The 25830-nt window shown below is 44.1% G+C and overlaps 2 protein-coding genes across 3 annotated transcripts; one reads left to right on the forward strand and one right to left on the reverse strand.

Annotated features, from left to right (window-relative positions):
* The first annotated feature begins 1160 nt into the window (after nucleotides 1-1160).
* On the forward strand, nucleotides 1161-10294 carry MRNIP (MRN complex interacting protein). 2 transcript variants are annotated; one of them, XM_053295708.1, is made up of 7 exons: nucleotides 1161-1423; nucleotides 3950-4009; nucleotides 4789-4886; nucleotides 6097-6169; nucleotides 6968-7113; nucleotides 7282-7372; nucleotides 9100-10294. In XM_053295708.1, the coding sequence occupies exons 1-7, from the start codon at nucleotides 1364-1366 to the stop codon at nucleotides 9646-9648; spliced, it is 1077 nt and encodes a 358-aa protein (XP_053151683.1). In that variant the 5' UTR covers nucleotides 1161-1363; the 3' UTR covers nucleotides 9649-10294. The 2 variants fall into 2 exon arrangements, with proteins under 2 accessions (XP_053151683.1, XP_053151684.1); XM_053295709.1 differs by lacking the exon at nucleotides 1161-1423 and adding an exon at nucleotides 1526-1573.
* Nucleotides 10295-10962: 668 nt separating this feature from the next.
* Nucleotides 10963-25338, reverse strand: SQSTM1 (sequestosome 1). The gene is made up of 8 exons (XM_053295707.1): nucleotides 24489-25338; nucleotides 19839-19934; nucleotides 16423-16658; nucleotides 16146-16302; nucleotides 15756-15842; nucleotides 14045-14286; nucleotides 11761-11968; nucleotides 10963-11259 (listed from the first exon to the last, which is right to left on the reverse strand). Exons 1-8 carry the CDS (start codon nucleotides 24670-24672, stop codon nucleotides 11099-11101), a joined length of 1371 nt encoding a protein of 456 aa, XP_053151682.1. The 5' UTR covers nucleotides 24673-25338; the 3' UTR covers nucleotides 10963-11098.
* Nucleotides 25339-25830: the final 492 nt, after the last annotated feature.

The following is a 25830-nucleotide window of genomic DNA, read 5'->3' on the forward strand; positions in this document are numbered from 1 at the left end:
ACATCCATTTCTAGAGATAACTGGCTGTAAAACGGTGATGCATATGCTGGCAATATCCAAGCTTGACTATTGCAATGTGCTCTACATTGGGGTGCCTTTGTATATTGTGTATTGTGTATATAGTGCCTTTGTTGGTCACCACATCTAAAAAAGGACATTGTAGAACTGGAAAAGGTGCAGAAGAGGGCAGCCAAGATGATCAGGGGCCTGGAGCACCTTCCTTATGAGGCAAGGCTACAACACCTGGGGCTTTTTAGTTTAGAAAAAAGGCAACTGCGGGGAGACATGATAGAGGTCTATAAAATCATGCATGGTGTGGAGAAAGTGGATAGAGAGAAATTCTTCTTCCTCTCCCATAACACTAGAACCAGGGGTCATCCCATGAAATTGATTGCCAGGAAATTTAGGACCAACAAACGGAAGTATTTTTTCACACAACAGATAATCAGCTTGTGGAATTCTTTGCCACAGGATGTGGTGACAGCCAACAACCTGGATAGCTTTGGAGGAGAGGTCTATCAACGGCTACTAGTCGGAGGGCTGTGGGACACCTCCAGCCTCAAAGACAGGATGCCTCTGAGTACCAGTTGCAGGGGAGTAACAGCAGGAGAGAGGGCATGCCCTCAACTCCTGCCTGTGGCTTCCAGCAGCATCTGGTGTGCCACTGTGTGAAACAGGATGCTGGACTGGATGGGCTTTCTTGGGCCTGATCCAACAGGGCTGTTCCTATGTTCTTATGAACATGTAGGTTAAAGCTCCCCTCCCCACCGCAATACATTTTGCTCTTCTTACGAAGGACACATTTTAAATTTAAAAAAAACCTCAAAACCATTCATTTTCCCCACCCCCCACATCTGAGTTTAAAAGAACATGAACTTCGCTCCTATGGAAGAAGAACGCGGGCGGAGGACAAGGCGATGCCAAATCGATACCGCTCTAATGTCTTGGATTTTATACTGTCTGTCTCTTGTGAGCAGCTGTTACCTCTCTAACCAAAGACAGCCACATAGACTCTCGAAGTCTAGTACTTTTTGCATCTATGTTTTTACCAAGGTTCTTTCGGGGGAGCCTCCGTCCTCTCACCCAATCCAATGAGTTCATCGTTCCAATCGGAACTTTCTGAGTTTGCACGGTGCGCCCTTTAGCCAATGAGAAGGGCTGGCGTATTCGTCGCGCGCTTTCGCGCCAAACGTTCGCTTCGAAATCGAACCAAACCGAACAAGCAGCTGCAGAAGAAGCACTAGGAATGTGGTTGGAGCGCTGGCAAGAAGCAGAAGTCCGGCGCTGTTCTGACTGACCTTCCGCCCCCGCTTCGAGAAGCAAAGGGCAATTTCGCGACTCTTAAGGGCTTCTTGTGACCCTAATGGCTCAGCAATTTCAAGTGCTGAGGTGCTGCTCCTGTAATATCTTCCAAGTCCAGCAGGTGAGGTGAAATACTGAACCGTGGGCTTTTAAGCCGAGGCGAGCAAGGAGTTTTGTCTTCTCGGTCTCTTGGGTTAAAAACAGGTTCTGAGACGGGAACTGGAGCGTGGCCGTGGGCATGCATGCGGCGTGTTCACGTGATGACCCCAAGGTTCGTTCATACCTGAAGGGGCATACTAGTGCATGGACTTTGCTGAACCTAAGCGCGTCTGAGACTTCTTCCACGTGTGCTGCCTTGACTTCCGTGGAAGAAAGGCGGGATTCTAAAATGTATTAAGTCTGGGGCGTAGCAAGGTTAGTGTGGGTGAAAATGAAAATGGCCCCTTCCTCTGAGAGGCGTGAGGGGGAGGTCAAAGAGTGAGCTGCACCCAGCAGGTGCGCCCCCTGCCCGCCTCAGGGGCCCAGGGACATTTGTGCCCCCACTTCACCCATTAAACTCTAGCTATATCTGCTATAATAAGTAAAACAACTGCAGTCCTTTAGGAATAGCAGAACTGCCTCATGCAGACTCACAAAATAAAAGAATTCCCGCTTCTATGGTTTCTGAAATAGGGAGTGTCCACTAATTAGCGAAGCCCTCTGAAGTGTGGAACAATCCATTATTTCTATAAGAGTGTGAGACTCTGTAAATCATTTCTGTGGTAAGGAACATCCAAAAGTTTGTTTGGATGTGGGGTCTCTGCTCAGCATCCCAGTGTACCAAACAAATACACTTTAAACAAAATTCACTGATTTATTGTTCTCTGACCCCTTTTTCAGAAATGGGGCTCAACCGTCCCAGGGTCATATGAAGAAGTAATAAGGATGCCTTTGAATTTCTGCCCAATACCTTTGATTACTGAACAATCAGATATATCAAGGGGGTGGGATTTAACACAAACATGAGTCCTGGCTCCTCTTAGAGGGGTGAAGCTCTGAGAATATTGTTTAAAACAGAGGACTTCTGACTTCAGTAGCCTGTGGTAATTCACATACAAATGACTAAAGTAGAAGTACTTTACTGGGCTGCTATTTTGATCTGTATGGTGGGCAGCCATGCATTTGGGCAGGGACTAGAAGGATTTTGGTTTCTGATAACTAAGTCTATGGATTAGGATTAAATTATGGCCATGTCTCTTGTGAACGTAGAGATTCCATAATGGCATTTAGTATTGGATGGAAGCATCATCTTCCTTTCACTCTTAGAAAAGATGTTTCTACCATTTATTTATTTATTAAATTTATATACCGCCTTTCATTAAAACAATCCCAAGGCGGTTTACAGCAAAACTTAAAACCAAAATTGTAAGAAAGATACAAAATATTAAGTGAAAAATGTTAAACAAATCTGATTAAAAATTTAAAATAAAAGCAATACAGAGTACAAAGAGTAGCAGCAGAGAATCAAATAAATGCCTGGGCAAAAAGCCAAGATTTTGCACTCTTTCTACCTTTAATGGCTACTGAGATAAGTTTGAGAATGTGTATTAAATCTCAAAGAAGTTAGGTGGTCCAGGCTGAAGTAGTCACTCAAGGACAATTAGTACTACTTCTTCTCTAAACATTTGAGAGCCCTAAGCTTCTAATAATAATCTTTAAACCTGCCTCAGCTGCCAGAAGAAGCTTCCCCCTAAAATGCTCCCTGATTTACTGATCAGAATTGGAAACATATGGTGTGGATCAGCATGACACCTCTTACCTTGGTTGTTGCAAGGCTGTTCCAGGAGAAACCATATCTGCAGGAGACCTCTCCCCCGCCAGAGCACAGAGATGACTAGGGTGAGATGCTGCATCTCTAGACCGATCGGTGGTGTTTGGAATCAGTGCCATGAGATTGCTTCCAGATTGACCTAATTGCTCTGTCTTCCCTCCCCACCAACACCTTTCTTTCTCTTGAAAGTAGCAGCTGTGGGTTTTCCAATCTGGATCAGGACAGCAGCTCGGGGAAAGGGGATCAGGACCCCATGGCTATTATTTACCAAAACGCGCACACATGTAGAGCAAACATCATGCTTAAAGTCATGTCTAGTTTGACCTTGAGATGTGAGCAGTTGAGGTTCTTTGGAATTCAGTCCCCTTATCACTAATCCCTTATTACTATCATCATAACACTGCAATGCTGTGTGTAGCTCATAGCCTGTGCTTAGCAGAATAGATTATGCAAGATAAGCAAATACATGAAATTTTCCCCATAATTTAGAAGACTGAAGAGTTTAGCTGTTCTTGGTGCTGTGTTTGGGTATATATGTAGCTTTAGAGCTGTTATTGATCTATATGCAGATATGGGAGCATCCAGGTAAAGTTAGTCATGATTAAGTCTCATTGAAGTTGATATAAGTTAGACACGATTCAGTTCTCTCATGGATTTCAGTGGTGCTTAGTCATGATTTTGTGTGCTATACATATAGTGTTCAGCTTTCCTTGGCAATCTGTGAACATTTTGTGCATACATGGGCAGTGTGCATAAATTGTGCATACATGGGCAGTGTGTTTGGCTCATCATGTATTCTGTAAATAACTGATAACTATGCCTGTAATTCTTTCTTAGGTTAAAAGGAGCAAAAAATGGAACTGCAAAGTATGTGATGAAAAGCAGTCAATTCTAAAAGTGAGTACAAAGAGATTTTGTCTTTGGGTTATATTGACAGTGGGGCTGGATTGTATTACAATTCCCTCAGTCTTTTAAAGCAGGTTTCTTAACCTTGGCTTAACCTTGTAGTCCAGATGTTGATGAACTACAACTCCCATCATCCCCAGCCACAATTGACAAGGCTGGGGATGATGGGAGTTGTCGTCCATCAACATCTCGGGGCCCAAGGTTAAGAAACCTTGCTTTAAAGTGTTAGATCACACCATAATCACTTTTTCCAAAATAGAGAAGGCTATGATAGTGGCATAGGATTAGACTATCTCCTTAGCTTGAAATATGTATTTGCTCTTATAACTGTGGGATTTTAAAAAGGTTAAACAGTTGGATTTTACTATTCTTCCTGTGCACATTTAACAAGCATGTATTCTAATATGTGATGATTATGATGAAATATATGGTGTTCTGGGAGTGCCACTGTAAAGCATGACTTGACAGAAAGAAAACAATCCCCATTAATTGTTATTGTTTAAACATGGTAGTCAAAGAAGGATAAAATAACTGGAGCATATTCTTTCTTTACATCTATTTCAGTTTAGATTGGTAATCTAACCTATACTAATACATCTGCAAAGAAAAGCAAAATAACCTATACTAATACATCTGCAAAGAAAAGCATGTATTTCAGATTGACTATAAGAGTATGATGTCCAAACAGCCCTTTGTCTAGGGAAATATAGTTATGATACCTTTTACCTGCCAAGACAGTATTCATGTTAATGAAACTCACAACTTTTTAGGTTTGGGGCCAGGGTTCTGGATCTGATTGCAGGCGCCATGTACAAAAATTAAACTTGCTGCAAGGAGAGGTAGATCAGGCACCTGTGAACATGCTTGGGTATAGTATTAACAGTTTCTCTTCTTCTTTGTGCTTAATAAATTTATATTGTACACATGTACATTGGGTCGCATCCAGATTAAGTCCTGTTGAAATTAATGGGACTGTCTCTGATTCTAATGGTGCTTAGTCATGTCTTGACTATTCTGAATGCTGCCCATTGTATTTAATACATTAGAAATGTGCAACCATTGTACAATAGTACAACAATTGCATAATTGTTGTACAAACAATGTAATTAAATGATACCACTACCATTTAGTTAATTCCAGTGTATACTGGCAAACTCAAGGGAGGAGACTTGGCCATACTCCTTGTAGCATTTGGAGGAGATATTTATTTATTCATTCATTCATTTTCATTCATTCAATTTCTATACCCCGCTTCCAAAAATGGTTCAGGGGAGTTTACACAGAGAAATAACGAATAAATAAGATGGCTCCCTGTCCCCAAAGGGCTCTCAATCTAAAAAGAAACATAAGATTAATTAATTACTGGAGTATTTATTTACTGGATAATTACTGGAGGTACTTTGCTGTGGGTGGATAGGGCCAGTTACTCTCCCCCTGCTAAATAAAGATAATCACCACGTTAAAAGGTGCCTCTTTGCCAAGTTAGCAGGGGTGACACTGGAGGAGTTATTCTTGTCTCCTATGAAAGTCAGTTCAGAACTTTGTCCCTGGGAATAAATTATTCCCTTCTGCTTCAAGAAATTACTGACCACAGTAGTGTGTCCTGAGTTTAGGACACTCCTTGAAACCAGGTCCCTAGATTTGTTGCAGTAATTGAGGCTTTGTTAACATTTAGGGCACTGTCTTGTCTGGCAGTATTTAGGCATGCCAGTTTAGCATAGACCCTTTTTATGACATGATAAGAATATACACAAGAACATAAGAACAACCCTGCTGGATCAGGCCCAAGGCTTATCTAGTCCAGCATCCTGTTTCACAGAGTGGTCCACCAGATGTATCAAATAGACTTCCTTTGCGCCTTTATTTAAAAATTCAAGCTTAATAGTTGCATGTTCCAAAGGTTTGCATAATTGTTGTTGTTGTTGTTTTAAAAATAATTTGCTTTCCTCTTTAGATTTATTATCCTGCATATTCATTGCATGGTTCTCTACAGCTTGAGCTCTTTTTTCAATATGTGTGCAAAACACTGACACACCATGGTATGGTTGTTCAACTTTAAATGTATTGATTACTTTTAGGCGTATCGAAGAACCAGTTGAGGGGGATGATGAGAACACAGTTGTTAAATTGGAAGAGAATGTGGGCTGGCAGGTAAGCCCCTTTGGATTACATAAATGGTACTTTCAAAGCAAAATCAAAGAACAAGCAGTCATAAGCCATTAAATCAAACAAAAAGGGAAGATGACGGCTTAGCTGACAGCATTTTAAGTTATTCTGAACATTCTGCTAAAAGGCTGGGCAACGCTGGGTTTATGTGTGGGCAGTCTGAATGCATTTAACAACTGAGAGATCTCTGGAACTCAGAATATATCTATAGGAAACTTTCTGAAAATCTCCATTCTTCTAGATCATTTAGGGTTGTTTTCCATGTGACATTAGGCAATCTCTGTTTCCACTGAAGCAAATTGCATATTAGCAGATCTGGTATGCCACAGTTCTGTGAAAACATAGTGAACATGTGAAATGTTGGTACTGGGAAGGAAATTATGCTGTCTGAGAATCTCTGCTCTCACTTAAAAGCCCTTTTGGTGATGAAGATATGCTTGAAAGTGTTTGGCCAATGCCTACTGAAATCTTAGTAGCAAAGAGGTGATAGATAAGGTTCCCTTCCCTGTGTCCTGCATAGCGCTCTCTCCTTCATCATGATAGACACAACCAGAATAAATAATGCATATTTGTTTCTTTTTATATGATTTGTACTCGTCACAGAATTCAGCTCTTCTTGGCATAGAATTTGGGATTGTTTGAGCCTAGAACTCTATGTGGGGGCAGGGTGGAATACACAAGCTTCCATGTTGTCCCGGTTTCTTAACAATCATTAAAGCAACAGGACAGTTCTGAAATTTAGAGGCAGTCCATACTGTCTAAGACTTTCTGCAACTTTTGTAGGAGGAGAAAGAAGAGTTGATCAGCCGCTGGGCTAAATATCTGGACAAAAGCTGTGATGAGTCTGTGAAGAAAGAGGAAGAGGAGGAGATGGTGCATATAGAAAAACAGATGTACCCTTTCAAGAGGAACATTGTAAAAGATTCAAAGTGCATATTTAGCGCTTTCCTATTACTTTTATCTAGTAACTAGTATCTTGTTTGGTAAATGTGCCAAAAGAATGCTAGTATACTGGAATAGTAGTAGTTTGCTTTGCTTTTCATGGATGGTCTGTTTGTTTGTTTGTTCATTTAATCTCTGAACTTTATGCTTGCTAGGAAACGTAAGACCAGCTTATGCCTTATTGATGCCCGGGAAGCTGAAGAAAAAGGAGTTGCTGGATTTGCAAAGTGTGACACGAACTTTGAGGTATTCAGTGTGTTCACAGCCTATAAAATACTTTTATTGCCCTTCTGACATTAAAAATACCTTAAAAGTTTCTTATGTAGCATTTCTTGTCATTTAAAGATTTCTTATTGTTTAAAAGAGAACAGAGACCCAATATCTGCATAATAAGCATCACTCCACTCCCTCCTAAATGACTAGAATTAATGGTCTAGAGCAGGGCTACACAATTGTGACCCTCCAGCTGTTTTCAGACTTCAGCTCCCATCATTTCCAACAACAGTGGCCAATAGTGAGGGGTGATGGAAGTGTAGTCCAACATCTGCAGGAGGGCCAGAGTTGTGCAGCCCTAGTCTCCAGCATAGATCTGCCTAGGTTCGTTGCTATTTCACTACTACTACTACTCCTGCTCCTGAAAGCATAGTGTGGAAACAAATTCCAATGATTCATAGGTTCAGTGTATAGTTTGATCCTCCAAGTGAGTTTGTTAGATATCCTCTACCCCTGCCAGCTATTTAAGCCCTCCCCCTACTACCGTGAGCCCAAGGTGCTAAAACTTAGATTATGCTAATGAAAATGCTGGGTGTGTGTTTTTGCTATTTTTTCCCCTTTGAGGGGATATTTAGCCCTTGGGCCATGGTCCCAGTAAAAATCATACTGCTCTTAACTTTTTGTGGGGAAGCTTCCACTTTAGAATTGAAAGCAGCTTTTGAGTGGCTTCTATTGAGGCTGTAGTGCAAGGAGAAAGGGTGGAGTATCTCCCCTTGTGTGCAGTTCTGATTCTCCCTTCCATCTGCATGGAGGTGCCTGTTGACCTTTCTTTAGGAAGTAGACCCCCTTCCTGTCAATCTGAATTGGTTGCTACTCAGCCAGAGCGCAGAAACTCAGTGCATGACAGCTGTGAAAAGGGGTAATTCCACACTAAAAATAATTAGGAAGGGGTTTGAAAATAAGAATGCTAGTATTATAATGCCCTTATACAAATCTATGGGGCAGCCACATTTGGAGTACTGCGTACAGTTCTGCTCACCATATCTTAGAAAGGATATTGTAGAACTGGAAAATGTACAGAAGAGGGCAACCAAGATGATCAGGGGCCTGGAGCACTTCCTTATGAGGCAAGGATACAGCATCTGGGGCTCTTTAGTTTGGAAAAGGGGTGACTATGGGGAGACATAATCGAGTTATATAAAATTATGCATGGAGTAGAGAGTGGACAGAGAAAAAAATTTCTCGCCCTTTCACAATACTAGACCAGGGACTGTCCCATGAAACTGAAGGTTGGGAAAGGTAGGACTGACAAAAGGAAGTACTTTTTCACACAGTACTTAATCTATGGAATTCTCTACTACAGGATGTGGTGATGGCCACTAGCTTGCATGGCTTTAAAGAGGGTTTAGACAAATTCATGGTCAGGTCTATTAATGGCTACTAGTCTGGTGGCTATGGGCCACCTCCAGCCTCAGAGGCACGATGCCTCTCAATAATACCAGTTGCAGGGGAGCAAGAGTAGGACAGAGGACATGCCCTCACCTTTTGCCTGTGGGTGTCTCAGAGGCATGGGGTGGGGGCACTGTGTGAGACAGGATACTGGACTAGATAGTCCTTGGGCCTGATCCAGCAGGACTGTTATGTTCTTAACACAAAGTGTGCTATAGAGTTCCAGACCCACCAAGAAAAATAAAAGGTAACCCTGGACTTTCTTTCCTATTTGTGGCTTACTCTTGCTGATTGTTTTCCATCTCTTATAGAACAGAAGATATTCAGCCACAGTCAGTATAAAAAGCTGTGGAGATGCAAAATGCAAAAGTACTGTATCTCTGGATGCTGAGGAGCTTCTGGTGCCTGGAAAGAATAAAGAGCCAGGATCAAGAGTTCCTGTACTTTCAAAGTGGGAGAAATTCCTTTCATCAGCTGAGAATCACGATAGTAGCTTGACTGCCACTGCAGAAGAGAAGACCACCACTCCAAATACCTGCAGAACACCACTCCAAGTATCTGCTGCTACCACAACCAGCCTCATCAGTGTTGCCTCCTGTAACTGCCATGCACTAAAACAGAATGCATCAATCTTGCCAGATGGAGACCTGATGCACTCAAACTCTGAGCTTGGTAGAGTACAGAACATACCTACAGATTCTTCAGCTTTGGCTAGTACTCTTCCTCAAACAAGGCTGATGCAGAGAGTGCCTGAAGAACTTGCCTCTGATCTTTCTGCAAACCCTCTTGCTGGCTCTAATACAAAGGGTCTGTACAGAAGTATCTTCTCTACAGAAGATGATTTTGATGCTTATCTCTAAGAACTATTCAGCCACCCTTGTCCCTCTTTCTATACTGTTTATCATTATTGGGCTATTCAAAATGGCTCAGAATAGCCTTTATTTAAGAACTGTATCTAACATTGACCAAAGCTGTTTCTGTTAAAGAGGGGTTTGTATTCAGGTAGTATTGCTGTTTCTTGCAGAACACATAAACCTCTCACGATATGACAGAATATGCTTGGAAACGGAAAGCAATTCTGGCCTTGTACTAAATTGTCTATTCAGACAATTGCCTGCATTCTATATAGTAGAGGGATGGGAACTTAAATGTTTAGCAGCTGTTTTTTAGGGGTGTGTATGAACTGGTTAGTGCAGTTTGGTCTGATTTTGGACTGAACTGTGGGTATTTGAACTGAGCAACTGGGCCAGTCTGTTTGATGAACCAGATCAAACCAGCCCAGTTCAGTGGCCCAGTTGCAAACTGGTTCTACACATTCCTACTGTCTTCAGGTGTTTCTATAACTAAACACCACCCCCCAGCACCTTGTGGGTGATATTCAGTCTGGAGTTAAGGTGGGGAAAAGATGCTGGCTTAGGAAACACTGATACTAAAGACTGCTACATGTTAACTTGTACGGAAGTAATTTGTTTTTGTTTTTTGTAGTAAAGAGTTTTCTTCACTGCAGTCATACTTGTAACAAGTTTATTTGCCAGTATGGACTAAGTTACATAGACTTGTTCTTAAATGCCACCGTTCTGCCTATAGAGCCTGTTAACACTGTTCCTCCTAGCCAGGCCAGAATACCAGGAATGAGTACCGCTAGAAGACCTACTTCTGACTACAGGAAGTAAATGATAATGGCAGTAACAGAGCTGAGCAAGTAGCACTTCTGCAGATTTCCCCATTTAGGAAATCTGAAGTGCTGCTTGCATAACCACCATTTTGTGCAGCCCCAACACTGCCTTTTAAAGGTGCAGCAGCCCTTATGGAGACAACACCACACTGGATGTCAGCCACTTTGCTCCTTAAATAGTTTGGTATTTAGTGACAGTTTTAACCTTATGGACACTTGCACTAGTCAAGACCATGGTTTGAGTATAGTAGTTGTGTGAAATTGAGTTCTACATGTATACTAGATAAGAATTTGAGAAGCAAGTTGACAGTGAGGTATAGTACATTCAGCGTACAGTTAATACACCCATTATAAGCAAATCTCACAGGACTGATTCCTCAAAAGGCAAGGCAAAACCTTATGCCAACTACCGTATCGTTTTTTCTCCCTGAAATTGTAACCACTATGCAAATATTAGAATGCAAGTATCTTATTTCTATAGACAGTTGATTATACAATAGATGGGAAATGTTCATATTTATTTTTATAGTATGAATTGGAGATGAAAATACAGACAGGTTACTCAAGGATAGGAAAGATAGGAAGCTGCTCATCAGCAGGTTTTAACATTCTATTTAAGAATTATAGGTTGCATGTCATTTGGAAGCTGGTGGTTGCTTGGAGAACTGGATAGTATCCAGGGCTGCCCCAATGTCATAATTCTTAGAATGCAGCAAATGAGTGAGCCAGCCTCCTTCATCAGAGAATCCCATGGACAGCATCTGTGACAAAGATTCAATCAGGCGGGGATCTGCTTCTGTAACAAGATAGATGTAGAATTTAGTTGGTCAGCTGCATAATAGCAAGTCTTTCCTAGACAAGGGGACTTGACACAGAACTCTACAGATGGAGTGAATCAATTAGTGAGGCTACTAACATCCTGGTTGCAAAGACCTATTCAGTTAGCATACACCCATGATTGGTGCACTTTGCAACAGCTGATTTAGAACTTTTATAAGACAAACACAAAGAAAGGACCAAAAGCCAAGGTTAACCTTACTAGAAAACAACTGCTTCCTCTGTCATTCTTTTCAGATACCAATAGTAACACAGTCCTATTAATACAATTCCATTCTACAATGAATGCATTTCAGATTACTAGGTGTTTGTGTAGGAGAGGAGACAAGATACTCAGAACATACAGTTTGCTCAAACCTTTGGTGTAGAGAGAGAAGTTATTACAGCAGGATTTAATCTCCCCGGAGTAGCAATGGCTTTCCTTTCATAGAGCTGTGTATCATCTTCTAGCATTCATTACCTGGTGGAAGATGAGGATAGAGTGCAGCCTCCCGTAATCCTGTTGGTCCAGTGTTAGCAGAAGCTTGAGCTGGGTCCAGGGAGCTTGGGCTGTCCCCATCTGGCATTTGTAAGGATTGCAGTTCACCAGTTGAAGGATCTACTTCCTTTGAAGATAAGTGGGTCCAGTCCTCATCTCCACCTGAACTATTACTGGATTCGCCAGGCTCCTGTGATCACAATAATGAAAAGAGAGTCTGTACTAAAAACAGAATAGTGGGTTGGCAGACCCACTGCTAATAAAAGTGACTTGGTACGTACACACTATTACAGCCACTAGCATCAGATCACATTTCAGCCTTCAGTCAAGCATGGGATGCAGATATAATCTGACAGACTTGGCAAAGCCAGCATATCATAATGGTTAGTGTGTTGGACTAGGATGGGGAGGACCCAAGTTCAAATCCCCATTCAACCATGAAACTCACTGGGTGACTCTGGGCCAGTCATGAATCTCTCAGCCTAACCTACCTCACAAGGTTGTTGTGAGGATAAACATAACCATGAACACTGCTCTGAGCAGCTTGTAGGGGAAAGTGGGATATAAATAAATACATCTTGCAGAGAATACATTCAGAAACTAAATAGCTATACTTCACAAGAGAATTTCAGCTACTTCGGTGTTTATTACTCCCATCATATAATACAAGCATTTGAGAGAACCTCCCATTCACACTGAAGTTACTAATTTCAGCCTCTAATCATTTGTTTTCATATAGTTTTCAGAGGCATAGCAAATAAACTTTGCTAGTGCCCCATAAATTTGTTCACTGGACAGCTCACAAAACATACAGGAAAAAGCAGACATCCGTTCTACCATAGCCAGTCATTCCCAATATTGCTATGAGAACTTGCTCCTCCAATAAAGCAAATACTTCCTAATCTTGCACTGCTCTTCAGTGGCCCCTCCAGCACACACTGCACTGATTCTGTACAACTCCCATGCTTTCTGCAACGATTCCCTTATGGAGTTGAAAGTTCCAGTTTAATAGCATTCTAGCCACTATTAAGAAGTTACAAAGTTAATGTTCTTCTCTGTGAGTGATGAAATAAGGCAACTTCCATGATCAAGTTAGTGTTCAACTCTGCATGTAGTGTTTCATGTTTCCAGTGTGAAAGTATGGGGGGAAGGAGAAAGGACTGGCTCTGTAACTTGGCCCATATTATAAGAAAGAGAAAACCTTGGCCAACGCATGTTTAAAATTCCCATTAACCTTACTAGATAACTACTCCAGTTATAACAAAAATTTTGACATATCAGAGACCCCCCCCCAGAACTAATATTTTCCTCCAAAGTTTGGAAAATGTTTTATCTTTCCCTCCTTCTAATCTAGATTGTCTTGTCAGCTCCCTGACTTTTTGGGGGGCTCGGCAGAAATACTTGGAGGGGTCCCCATGATGGATCAGCATTGTTCTGGCCCTGCTAGAACAAGAAGAGTCCCTGTTGCTGTGTTGCAGTGCAGGGCCCCATAGGCACAGGGGCCTGGGCAACTGCCTCCCTAGCCCACCCCTCTTTTAGACAGCCCTGCCTGCCAGGAATCTTTTGCGCAACTGATCAGCTGAGCCCATTTTCAAGGTATCAGACATTTTCACTTTAGGGCTTGAATCGGTATTGTCTAGCTGAAGCCAAGAATGATACAGGGATAGACGAACAAGCTAAGGAGTACTGGAACTAGCCATACCTTGCAGCCAATAATGACTTATATTGAAATGGTATGTGAGTTTTCCCTCTTTTGAACATTATCAGGCATTACTGAGGCTAGAGAAAACTACAAGTACTCTAGAATCTCTCTCATAAATAAGGGATACTGCTAACCATGCATATACACACACAACACCACATATCAGAACGAGTCTTAAGGCTGATTTAGACATGCATAAAAGCCACACCACTGTAGCAGTATACAACAGTGCCAAGGAGAGGAAGTCCCACCCCTGCTGTGTCAATCACCCTTGTACCCCACCGCTCACACTTACAGTGGGACGTGTCTGAAGAGGGAAGAACCCTAAATGTGATTGTGAGGCTATATCGATCCAGCACCTGCCATTCTCTCTTCAGACAAACCCCACTGTAGCAGTGCGGCACAAGGGTGGTTGACACAGCAGGGACAGGACCTCCTCCTGTGTGGTTTTATCATGTCTGAATCAGGCTTTAGTGACCAAGCATAAGTGGAACAAGATCTGCACTCAGGGTAAAAGCTCCATATTTCAGAACTGACACGTTGGAGGGATCTTTATTCTAGTACCTGTGCCATGAGGCTTTCCTCTTCCATTTGAGATGGGGGAGAATCCACCATCATCTCCTGCAGCTGTTCTGTAAGAGCATCTCCTGCCTCTGAAGCCGGTTTGTCCTTGCTGTTTGCTTCTGGTTGAGTCTGGTCATTAGAACTGCTTGTAGGTTTGGAGCTGCTCTTCTCAGAACTAGGTTGTGTGGGGGTCACTTTCTTTCTTTGCCCTTCATGTTCCACATCAATATCAACATCGATGCCTAGGGAAACAATGAGTTGAATCAGTCATCATCGTCCAGACTTATACTACAGATCCACAGATTCTCATCTCTAGGAGTACAGACAGCTTGGATGTCTCTCTCTCACTATGGCACAGGTGCTCAATGTTTTGTCATGCTGAAGACCAGACAGATGCAGGCGTCCCATAGATGTGTCAATGAGTTTGGGGCAGAAGCTATATATTCCCAATGAGCAGTCTTTTGGGAGAATATGAAGATAGATACCTCATTTACATCAGAATATGGGAAACATGTCAGCTATTCTGTTCCTACCCTTAAGCCAACTGCAGTCTAGTCAACCGACTTCTTCCTCATGGACCACATTGCTCTGTGACACCTTCATGGGATGTGCACAAATTGCATCTCAGGACGCAATTCATGCACATCCCTAAAACCTTCACATTTACTGTACATCCCACCTTAACACAAGCAGTCTACAAGACACTCTAAGTGAAAGGCCTTTTAAAGTGATGATTATCTTATATTTGGCAGGAGGAGAACAGCTGTCCCTGTCCAGCCCCAGCACAGCATCCTTCACTGGCTGCTGCCATTGTCTACCTTATGTTTTGGTGTTTTTTTTAGACTTTGAGCCCTTATGGGACAGGGAGCCATTTCTTCTTCTTCTTTTCTGCAAACTGTTTTGAGAACTTTTGCTGAAAAGTGGTATATACACATTTTTTGTGTGTGCCATAGCAGTGGTGCTTACAGATTCATTTCATGACTGACATCATTCAAAAGATATGCCAACAAATTATCAGTAGGGATTGATATACTGTACTAGCCCTGGTTTACGATAGTACTAGTGAGAACAGACATAGCTGAAACACTGCTTCTATGATGCCAAAGTAGCCCACTCAACACATTCTAAGACTTCCCAGTGAAATTTGAAGAGAAAGGAAGAGCAGTACTTCCCAATCAGTGTGCCATGGAACACCAGCTGAGGGGTTGTGGCTGACTGGCTGAATCAGCCATTTTAGTGTTTTAAAACTCCCTGCTTTGAAACCCACTTGCCCCATAAGGCACTGGGAATGGCATGTTTTTGCCAGTGCACAAGGCAGCAAGTTTCAGCTCCCCACTTTTTGAGCTGACTTGCTCCCTCATGCACTAGAAGTGACACATCCTTTCTGGTGCATTTTGGGGTGAATCAGCTCCAGGAGGAACATGAGGGATGACTACAATTAAAAAAAAAAAACAGGAGGGAGGAAGATAAAAAAGAAGTTGTGTGGCAGCTTTGCCAGCATCCCCCTCATGCAAAAGGCTCTTTGTTGATGGGGGAGGACAGTGTGACCCTCTCTATATTTCATGCCTCCGGATGAAAAAAACTGGAACACACGGAACTGGAAGAGGGACCACAAATATGGTGGGGTTTGACAAATACAAGTTGCACTGATCCATTCAGTAGCAGAGAAGGAGAGCAACTAATGGCAGGAGAGAGGAAAGCAGCCACTTACCAAGTGGACTCAGAAATGCTGCCACACTTTCTCCAACATTCTGCAAGAAGGCAACATTGGGATCTTGTGACTGATTGCTAGAAGCTTCTGTAGAGATAAATTTTAAAGCATCATTAGCAGAACAGAAGAGGGAAAGTGCTCAGCAAAGGTCACGACACATCTTCATAAATGCCTGGCTCTCCCATTCTTTTCCACTGCCAGTGGTGCAGTACACTCAAAAGTCTTAAGCAGAACTATTCTACAGTAAGTTCCTTTGAAGAGAGCGAAAACTTAAGTGGGACTATTAAGGAAGGAGCATGGAGTAAGAGTGCCAGTTTATCTTGTACTAGAAACTTATTTCATTCAGGCATTTGAAATCAGAGTCTCCGTTATTAAAGAGTGAAATTTCACCTTGCTCAGGAGCCGCATTCGAGGAAGTGGCACCGGCTTGAGCCTGGCCAGAGTTCGGACACTGGCGAGCTGGGCAAGGGTGCCCCCAGCTCTGCACCCATGGCAATTGTGGGATGCCATGCCTCATCTTACGAAGCCAGCGACCTCTAGGAAGCCACTAAGAGGTAAAAGGAACAGGTTAGGTGGGCAACGCTGAGAGCAGCTGCCATTGGTCTTAGGCAAGACAAGCCTTTACGGCCAGCCACCTTGCTAGAACGGTCTTTCTGGCATGACTCACCTCAAGTGGATTGAGCAATGGATTATGGAACATGACCATGTTATGCTCCTTGTGGATCCCTTTTCCCTCACAAGCACTGCACAAGTCATAGTCTGGACAAACTGTGCACTTGAATCGGGCACCCACCACTTGGCCATCACAGCCATCACAGATCACATTGGGATGCACAATGTTTGGAGGACGCTCCTGGCTGCAGGACTGGCGGTGGAGGTGCTCCCGCTTCAGCTCCTTTTTCTCTGAAGGACACAAACAGACAAGTGGCTGCTGAACTATACCATGACAAATAGTGTGGAATTAGCATCCAGTCTTAACATTAAGAAGCATTTCTCAGAGCAGAAATGTAAAGCCAGGCAACAGAGTAAGAAGGAGAGAAGGACAACACACGGGAAGAAATGCATATTTCATTCCCACACAACAGCACCGCCATTTTACTCCAGAAGTACAGCAGCTAAACAACCTTTCATTAGAGGCCTCTGAGCAGCTGGAACTGCAGTATGAGCAAGATGGAATTTCCCCACATAGAGTTACCATCCTTTTTTAGGAAAGACTACACAGAAATCTGGAAAATTAAGATATAAGAGTTTTATTTCAGAAGACTATGGAGAATTTAGTCTCAATTCTAAACTGTTTTAGATCAGCCAAGCAACAAATCTAGTTGAAACCCAAGGGTTTGTTTTGGGGGGTTTTGCACCAGCTACAATCTAGCTCAGCTAAACTTGCAAGTCCTCTTCTCTTTTCCAACTTAATGATTGTTTAAAACTGCAGACTGGGGCTTTCATCACTCCAAGCATCATTTCTCTCTTCTCTACCCCCACTCACCTTTGTTTAACATCCAACCAGAACAAGAATTCTGCGGAACAGAAGAACTTGCACACTACTTTGCAATTTTGGTTGGTTCTATAAGTAGTTGTACTGTATTAACCCTCTATGAAATGTTAGATTGTGGAAGGTTTTAGATTCTGAGCCCTTGGGGGTCAGGGATCCATCTTTATTTAATATTTCTCTATGTAAACTGCTTTGGAAACATTTGTTGAAAAGCGGTATATAAATATTTGTTGTTATCAACAGACATGCAGCCATAAAACTGTATGGCTGGACACAGTATAAATAGCAAGAAACTGAACCCACTTCAGCACAGTGCAGCTTTAGAACCAGTCGAACTGGTTTAGCAGATCGCAACAGCTATAGGAAAGGCAGTAGGGAACATTGGCAAATACATATTGCTCCAGGTCATTCCTTACTCATTCTGCAGATTTAATAATTGTTCAATATGGATATTCAAGTTATTATACAAGTATTCAAGTATTCGTTTTGACTGCAGTCTTGGAAAAAACCTAACCACAAGTGATGTCAAGAGTGCTAGGACAAATTCTAGATCCCCTAACCTGGGCTCATACCTCTGTTGCCAGATTTGGCTTTTTTAAAGCCAAATTTTGGGTTAAGGCCCATATGACTCACGAGTATACCCGAGGTTCTGGCCACCCTGGCTCATATCCCACTTAGCTGTTCTACTAGCTACTCACCTTTTCTGATGTGCCTGGTAACATCTCATTTCTTCTAGAAGTCTAGCATTAAACTGCCAACAGAGAAACCCAATGGCACTCTGTTGGTGCCAGTGTGGGCAGGCACATGGAAGCAGGACTCTCCCACCTCACTGTCCTGAACTGCAGCTCCTTCCCCCATTACTACATAACAGTGTTGTGATGGGGAATTCCAAAGGCTCTAGAGACACAATATGAGGGCAAGCGAAAACTGCACTTCAGGACAGCATGGCAGCTGCCTATTTGTGTTACCTTGGATCAGCAACATTGTTCTTAGTCATATTGCTCTAATGAGCATCTTTATGCCTTTCCTAGAGAACTGCTAATAATCTCTCTGTGTGACTTAGTTCTCAAACAGCAGAGAAAGGTAAACCTGTTTCTGGGCTGTACCATTTCAGACTGCTGTAGAGCCTTCTAAACAACATCCAGTACTCAATTCCCCTCACCCACACTGCATTACAGTTCAGAAACAGCATGCAACAAGTGAAGGAGAAATTGACTAATTCTGCAGAATTGGTGTGATCAATTTTCATCACAAAAGCTATGCATGGGTTACCATCATAGTAGCTGGTTAGTTCTCAGTAGCGTCTGCACCCTTTTCCCCAGTTTTCAAACATGGACCTTGTGTCCTAAGCTTAGAACACCGAAGTCATCAATAAAAAGAGAGGAAACAAGCTTCAAGAAAACAAAGTAATAGTGCTTTCATATATATTCATGGCCCAGATAAGGTAATCCATGGTGGTCAGCAACTTTACTACCTTTACTTTACTTTACTTCACTACTACCTTTGGAATATTGGAAATATTGTGGATGAATAATATTGGGGGGGTTAGGGGGCTTCTCCAACATAATAACTTATCACAGAACAGATAAATGATGTGTACGCCTAAAATCCTAAAACCATTTCTTAGCATGTAACCAGTCACAGAAAAGCATTTATTTATTTATTTATTTGTTTAACATATTTGTATACCACCCCAAACTAAGGTCTCAGGGCAGTTCACAACAAGCAACAAACAAAACATTAAAATTAATTAAAATTCTGAAAACAATTTAAAACAAATCAATAAACAGTCTAAAATTTTAAAAGTTAAAAAGCCTGGGTAAAAAGATGAGTCTTCAAACACTTTTAAAAAGCCGCTAGAATGTAAATCACTATATAAAAGCTAATGAATGTTAACAAACGGGATCACCACCTTCTACATGGACCTCTGGGTGTTTTGTGGAGGTTGGTCACCATTCACTGGCAAACATCTTAATATGCTAGCATCTTACGAATACAGCATGCTGTGGATTGTGGGCTAGCTGTTAGCCAGTCCACCCTGGGTAACGTCTGTCTCAGTTATGTCCGTCATTGCCATTTTGGATTTTATGACCAACAGCCAAGGCCTGGTCATTTCAACAAGTTACCATAACAAAGGAATGGCCACTGTGAGGATCATCATTTTGAAGAAAGGCAAGAAAGTAGAGAAGTTTATGAACTCTAGAGGTCGACTCCCAATGCTTCACAGAGCTTGAAAAAAAGGAAAAGGAAATGGAAATAACTGCATTGGCAAAAAGCACAACTGACAACGGGAAATACCTCCAGAGTCGGTACAATAATGGGTTTTTTGCCAGCACTGTTTAGATCTTTAGGTCACCCTCTGGAGGCTGCAAGCTCCTCTGCCTTATCCTCAAAAGATCAGTCTCAGAGTGGCCATTCCTGCACAAAGGGAGCTTGCTAAAAACAGCTTCTGAGTTATATAGTGCAGGTTCTTTCTTTAAGGTCATTTCCAACTACTCAGGCTTAGTCTAGAATGCATTACAAGACAGCAGCTGCCAAGACTAATAAAAGAGACACACAATACTAAGCTGACTCAAGAGAATCAAAGTTACCTTTAATATAAATACGAAAAATGCCATCTTTCACACAAGGCAGGGCCAGCTTCAGTTCATCGTCACTGGAAAAAGCAACCATATCTCCATCTCCATCTGAAAAAAGAAATAATGATTAACTCATTTCAACAGAATACTTAGTACTTGTATGGTACCTGCTAGTGTTTAAAAACTTCACATATATTATCCTTCCATGTAAAAACTTACATGTAACAATCCTGTAAAGTTAAGCATTATCCTCAAATTGCAGATTGGAAGCCAAAGCTAAGAAGAAAATGCTTGCCATCCTAAGACCAACATAAGAACAGCCCTGCTGGATCGGGCCCAAGGCCTATCTAGTCCAGCATCCTGTCTCACACAGTGGCCCACCAAATGCCTCTGAGAAGCCCACAGGCAAGAAGCCCACAGGCATGCCCTCTCTCCCACTACCCTGCAACTGGTATTGAGAGGCATCGTGCCTCTGAGGCTGGAGGTGGCCCACAGTCACCAGACTAGTAGCCATTGATAGACCTGTCCTCCATGAATCTGTCTAAGCCCCTTTTAAAGCCATCCAAGCCGGTGGCCATCACCACATCCCATGGCAAGGAATTCCATAGATTAATTAAAGAGCTCCAAATGCTGTAGCCTTGCCTTATAAGGAAGGTGTTCAAGGCCCCTGATCATCTTGGTTGCCCTCTTCTGCATCTTTTCCAGTTCTCCAATAGCCTTCTTAAGATACGGTGACCAAAACTGTACTCAGTACTCCAGATGTGGCCGCACCATAGATATGTATAAGGGCATGATAACATTAGCATTTTAATTTTCAATCCCCTTCCTAATGAACTGGCCTTTTTCACAGCTGCAGCACAATGAGTCAACACTTTCAATGAGCTGTCCACTACGACCCCAAGAACTCTCTCCTGGTCAGTCACCAACAGCTCAGATATGGGTTTTTTTTGCCCCAATATGGATCACTTTACACTCGCTTACACTGAACTGCATTTGCAATTTTACTGCCCACTCTACCAGTTTGGAGAGATCTTTTTGGAGCTCCTTGCAATCTGTTTTGGATTTCACTGCTCTAAATAGTTCAATGTCATCTGCATATTTAGCTACTTGGCTCTTAAGCCAACTTCTAGATCAGGCTTCCCCAAACTGCGGCCCTCCAGATGTTGCTGAACTACAACTCCCAGCATCCCTAGCCACAATAGATTATGGCTAGGGATGCTGGGAGTTGTAGTTCAGCAACATCTGGAGGGCCGCAGTTTGGGGAAGCCTGTTCTAGATCATTTATGAACAAGTTAAAGAGCATTGGTCCCAGTGCTCCCTGGGGGGTGAGAGGGGAGGCTGCGGGGAGGCCAGAGGCGGCGGCGGCAGGCCCAGCCCGGCCGCGGGGAGGCCAGAGGCGGCGGCAGGCCCGCTTGAGGCACAGATGCTCTGTGCCCGGGCCCACTAGTTTGGACTTAGTGTGGGAGATTGGGAATTCACCTGTATGACCAGCTTTTGCCCATGAGCTCATGCCAAGGCCTGAACTTGTGTCAAACACATGGACTCATGTCAAGCACCTATCCAGCATGATGTGGCTAACTTATCTAATAATACAAAAATGACCCTTACTAGGTCTTACACAAGCTCATGGCAGAGCTGAGAAGAAACCAGGGAGATCCTGATCTACATACAGTTCAACCACTATGCAGCATTAGCCTTGGGCTTAACATTAGAAAGTGTACAGATCAAGGAGCCATTAATGGGGCAAACACCACTATTGTGTTGGATCTTCAAGCATGACACCAAAGACTTGTTGCATGCACAGTTAAGACAGCAGTAGTAATCTCTCCTCTCAAAATGGCATTGATTGGTTACTCTTCTCAGTTGAGATTCCGATGAAAGAAATGTAATCCTCCCCTGATAGAGAGATTCAAGTTCTGTCAGCTATCAACTGAGTTTTTGTTCAATAGCTTCAGAAAAGGGCTCATCTCTGGAGAAGCATTACTGAAGCTTTAAGAGTTAATTGTACAAAGCTATTTTAATTATGGAGAACTGCTGTAGAAATCACCAATAGCCTTGAGGCTTTTCTGTAACCTGCCTCTCCACTGAATCAGCTCCAAAAGCAGATGGAGGGGACGGAATCCTTTAATGGCAAGCAGTATTGACAGAGTCTCAATTTCAAGAGCAACTGGCATTGTCAGTAGTACAAGTAAGCCCACAAAGGTCATCTAAAATCCTGAGGAAAACTGAAAAATTGTGTGTGTGCGTGCACACACGCGCATACATAGACATGTACTAAATGGCACACAGGTGTAAACAAGGATTTTGTATCCATGTTAGGTTTGGAAAAGCAGACCTGTTGCCAGGACCCCTTCCATGAACTAACTCAGATGCCAAAGCTCTGAAAGTTCACAATACAGCTCTCTGTTGCACTGTAAATTCTCAGTGACAGGCTAAAAGACCCAGTGGAATGTGCTAGACTCCCAGGATTCATACAACTCCCTAGAGTCAATTGCCAAAGAAATGATTAATTATTTTTCCTAGGCAAATATACAAACATGCTGAAAGTAAGAGTACCCTCCTCAGAGTATTTCCAATATAGGCATCTTTAGTTACCTCATGCAGCCTTGTAAAAAACTAACCCTGTAACCTGAGCAATTCATGCAAATGGCACATTTCTAGGTCAGCAACACTAGGTGGCCCACTGGAGGGTGGCAGGGAGGCTCAGCAGCAACCACATTGCAATGGTGATCTGTAAACAAGCCTTCTAAAAATGATTCCACATGAAGCAGTTAACTCCCTGGAACATTGTGTCTCCCTTTGTTCTCACAACTTGAATGACCTTGCTTGCATAGAATCAAGGGAAGACAGTGAAGGCAGTTAAGAACATAAGAACAGCCCTGCTGGATCAGGCCCAAGGCCCATCTAGTCCAGCATCCTGTTTCGCACAGTGGCCCACCAGATGCTGCTGGAAGCCACAGGCAGGAGTTGAGGGCATGCCATCTCTCCTGCCATTACTCCCCTGCAACTGGTACTCAGAGGCATCCTGCCTTTGAGGCTGGAGGTGGCCCACATCACTCTGACTAGTAGCCATTGATAGACCTCTCCTCCATGAAGTCATCCAAACCCCTCTTAAAGCCATCCAGGTTGTTGGCTGTCACCACATCCTGTGGCAGAGAGTTCCACAAGTGGATCATGTTCTTCCAAACGTGGATCAGTTCTTCCAAATTGGCCCAGGAGGAGGAGTTTGATTCTGGGCATGGGCCATTTATCACTCTTGAAGGTCATGTAGAAACCATATGCCTTTCTCCCCCAACTACTACATAGAAAGCCCCACCTCTTCCTACCCACACCCTACTACTAAGGGCATCCCACCACCCAAAAGAGAGACTGATGCTCCCTCCTCAGAAATACAAAGACACTTGGCTGCATGGTCTAATACTAGCAGAAACAACCCCCCACTCCACAGCAGAGACCAGGCTGCTTACAACACTACATGCAATACGGTGGGCGGGGGGGGGGGGTTTGCCACGAGATAGGGCACTCAGCTTCACTTATAAGTGATTTATTTACTCCTTAACTCACTGCCAGAAGCCACATTCAGACACACCTTTAGCAGCACAGGAGCCACTTTCCTATGGCAAAATGCCATGGCATTGGACTGTGTGTATGAATGACACACATGGGCAGTGCCAATTCAATTGCACAGGTCATTCCCATCTGACCATTGTCCTCTCTCCCAGGCAACAATCAAATGGGCAGGACTCACACAGTTAGCCCTGCCCACACACTGCTGGCTCTCATACCACAATGGCATGGGACTGAACATATAAGCAGACACACCATACTTGCAGCTGAATAACCAAAGGGTGGCTCCCTCATTCCCAACCTCACAGGACACGCTTCTGGGAGAACTGGGGCTTATATAACTTATATTGGGGTTTGAGTGAGGGCTTACTGGGGCCTAGCCTGTAACCCATTCTTAGTGCCAGAGTGGCCTCAACCATGGAGTAAATGGTGTGGAAAGACTACTTCCGAACATGTGCAGAGTGCCATGCACATGTACCAGTTGCCACATTCAGCTTCTAGCAAACAAGGTTCCTGGATCAGTGAAGAGAACTTCTTAGCGGACTTGAGTACCAGCACCTCTCTTATTTAGAGGTTAAGCACCAGTTTGAGCATCCGTACATGCATAATGACAGATTATTTAGCCCCAAATACTTGCTAGCTTTGTCACCTCATTGTAGACAAAGGCACTTTCTCTTAATTGCAAGGCAGCAGGGAAACACTCAACAGGCACAAACTTTCCCACTGTACGATCATGTCAGGAAAGCCTACATCTGCTGAACTGCTGCCACTCACGGAGGCCTGTAATAATGGGGAATCACGCCCAGCCACACGAAGAGCCTCTGTGTCCAGCAAGGCACTAGGGCACCCACACACCCTTTAGGGTCGTCCCTTGTTCAGTGGCCCTGCTGAACAACAAGAGGCTCTGGCACGGCAGCTCTGACGCACACCAGTCTCACAGGGCGAGCAGCGGTGGGAAGAGCTGCATCGGTTGGCTTTCCTTTTGCCAAGGCTGCTGTTCAAAGGATCGCAGCAGCAGCAGCAGCAGGGTCGGGAGAGAGGAGGATAGCAGCAGCCACCGCACCCCTCGCGGCCCCTGCCTCGGCGGCCACTCACCCTTGTAGTACATCTGGAAGGCGCCCGTCGCCGCGGCGGAGTTGCGGAGCAGCCCCTGGAAGAGCTCGGCGACCTTGTCGCGGATGGGCTGGTAGCGGGCAGGCGAGTCGAGAGCGAAGCGGCGGATCTCGCGGGTCGTCTCCTCTTTGCCCAGCAGGTAAGCCTTCGCCGTCAGCGGAGCCATGGCGATGGCGGCGGGATCGTGTGGCGCAGCAGGAATTGACTGGAGGAGGAGGAGGAGGCGGCGGCCGGGCTGGAGCACAACGACGACGACAACAACAACAACAGAAGCGGCGCCTGCTTGCTTGGACTCTCCTCCACCTCAGACTGCCTGTCACTTCGCAAGCCGCCCCTGCAGCTTGTTTTATAGGCGGCGCAAGGAGGCCGGGCTGGAGCTGGGAAAGTCCCCACCCCAGAGGACAAGGCGTGGGGCGTGATGATGACGACAACGACTGCAACAATTAATGGGGCCGGGTGGTCTCTCTCCTTAAGGGCAAAACAGCCCCCACCCCCCGGCGCGGAAGGAAGCGAATCCTCTAGAAGGAAGGGAAGCAGGGGGGCTGCCTGGCAGGCGGAGGGCTCCAAGGCGGAAAAGAGGTCCTTGCAGCGGCAGCAGGAGGAGGCAGGCCTCTGAGGATCACCTGCTACATATCTCCCCCGCCCCCACCACGCACTTCCAAAAACAAGCACAACACAGAAAAGATGGAGGCGGGAGAGGAGAATGCCCCGCCTTGGGTGCGACTGGAGGAGGAGCCTCAGCTTGGAGCCGGTCCTGAGCGAGTGGCTTGGAAGCCTGGCGGGGTGGGAGGCGGCGATCCTGCTGGCGGCCACCAGCCTGCTCTCCCTTTCAAACCCCGAAGTAACCATGACTCAGCACTTCCTGGTTTTCCGAGATCCAGGATGAAGGGGGTGGGGCTGGAAGCGGCAGGTGCCGCACGGAAGGGCCCAAAACATAACGCGGGGGGTGCGGGTGGGGCAGCAATGACAGACACCTGGTTGCCTGGGACTGGGTGAGGTCATCCCGAGTTGCTGATGATGGTGACGACTCATTGTGGCAACGTCTGGAAAAGGCTGGCGAGATGAGGTGGGCCCCATCTGCAGCCGCCTTCTCTGGTCAATCCCTTAAGGGATGACCAAGGGATTAAGCGAGGAGGATTGCGGTGGCCGGCAAATCCTTCGAGAACTGTTTTCTTGCCGAACTGAAATCTATTACCATATTGGCAGTGTGCCACGCTCATGCTTTAAGTGAGGATGGTTCTCGCACTATAGAAAGTGATAGTCGTCCCCTCTTCAATGTTAACAATGGTTCAGTGTTTAATTGCGACTTCCAACTGTAGCAAGC

The sequence above is a fragment of the Hemicordylus capensis genome, chromosome 2 (assembly GCF_027244095.1).
Source record: "Hemicordylus capensis ecotype Gifberg chromosome 2, rHemCap1.1.pri, whole genome shotgun sequence".
NCBI lineage: Eukaryota > Metazoa > Chordata > Lepidosauria > Squamata > Cordylidae > Hemicordylus > Hemicordylus capensis.

Coding starts and splice junctions, on each gene's coding strand:
- MRNIP (XM_053295708.1), top strand. CDS start 1,364: ATGGCTCAGCAATTTCAAGTGCTGAGGTGCTGCTCCTGTAATATCTTC. Junction 1,424..3,949: donor ATATCTTCCAAGTCCAGCAG/GTGAGGTGAAAT, acceptor ATTCTTTCTTAG/GTTAAAAGGAGCAAAAAATG. Junction 6,170..6,967: donor AAGAGAATGTGGGCTGGCAG/GTAAGCCCCTTT, acceptor CAACTTTTGTAG/GAGGAGAAAGAAGAGTTGAT.
- SQSTM1 (XM_053295707.1), bottom strand. CDS start 24,672: ATGGCTCCGCTGACGGCGAAGGCTTACCTGCTGGGCAAAGAGGAGACG. Junction 16,659..19,838: donor TTTTCGTATTTATATTAAAG/GTAACTTTGATT, acceptor TGTGTCCTTCAG/AGAAAAAGGAGCTGAAGCGG. Junction 15,843..16,145: donor GAATGCGGCTCCTGAGCAAG/GTGAAATTTCAC, acceptor TTATCTCTACAG/AAGCTTCTAGCAATCAGTCA.